This window comes from Eimeria mitis, genomic scaffold (assembly GCF_000499745.2).
Source record: "Eimeria mitis Houghton genomic scaffold, Emh_scaff148, whole genome shotgun sequence".
Taxonomy (NCBI): domain Eukaryota; phylum Apicomplexa; class Conoidasida; order Eucoccidiorida; family Eimeriidae; genus Eimeria; species Eimeria mitis.
Window position 1 is genome coordinate 17,385 of NW_013569422.1, and position 936 is coordinate 18,320.

At 55.2% G+C, this 936-nt stretch overlaps 1 protein-coding gene across 1 annotated transcript in view; it reads right to left on the minus strand.

The window, feature by feature from the left end:
* Positions 1 to 936, minus strand: part of EMH_0098230 (uncharacterized protein) — a gene marked incomplete at both ends in the record, with an annotated part of 9,954 nt that overhangs the window by 6,534 nt on the left and 2,484 nt on the right. The window contains one exon of the mRNA XM_013495226.1: positions 347 to 578. Within this exon, the coding sequence (XP_013350680.1) occupies positions 347 to 578 (232 nt within the window). The remainder of the gene's footprint in view (positions 1 to 346; positions 579 to 936) is intronic.

Genomic DNA, 936 nt, shown 5'->3' on the forward strand with positions numbered 1-936 from the left:
GATGACTTCACCAGCCTCTGCAGCACAGCGCGAAACACCCCAAACCCTAAACCCTAAACCCTAAACCCTAAACCCTAGCATCGATCGTAAACCCTAAACCCTAAACCCTAAACCCTAGCATCGATCGTAAACCCTAAACCCCAATCCCTCAACGGTACCTCTAAACCCTATTCGTTTAATACTAAACCCTGAACCCTAAACCCTATCCCCTGTATACTAAATACTAAACCCTAAACCCTAAACCCTAAACCCTAAGCCCTAAGCCCTAAACCCTAAACCCTAGACAACATGATTACCTCCATTGCATGCGCTGCTTCTTGCATGCCGTGGTTAAGCAGCAGCAAACCCGAAGGCGAAGCAACTTGGGGCTGCAGCCGCTGCACCCCGCAGACAAAGCCCACGCAGGGGCTCTGCTGCTCCTGCTGCTGCTCCTGCTGCTGCTCCTGCTGCTGCTCCTGCTGCTGCTGCTGCTGCTGCTGCTGCTGCTGCTGCTGCTTCCGCGCTATCCCCACAGTAAACTCGCATTTGTTGCGGTACCCTACGCGCCCCTCTACAGGGGCAGGCAACGCTGGCAGCACCTGAAGAGCAGCAGCAGCAGCAGCAGCAGCAGCAGCACAAGCAGCAGCAGAAGCAGCAGCAGCAAGAGGGGATTCACACGGTTCGCAGAGCAGCAACTCCTTAGCAGCAGCAACAGCAGCTGCTGCAGCAACAGAAGATGCAGCAACCACTGCAGCAGCAAAAATAGTAAATGACAGTGGAAGCAGCAGCAGACGAACCCACACCCCAGCAAGAGCAGCAGCAGCAACAGCAGCAGCAGCAACAGCAGCAGCAGCAACAGCAACAGCAGCAGCAGCAGCAGCACAGCAGCTCGATTGCTTACCTCACAACCAACCCATCGCTTAGCAACTTTAGGAGAGTGCCACGGCAGCGGCTGCT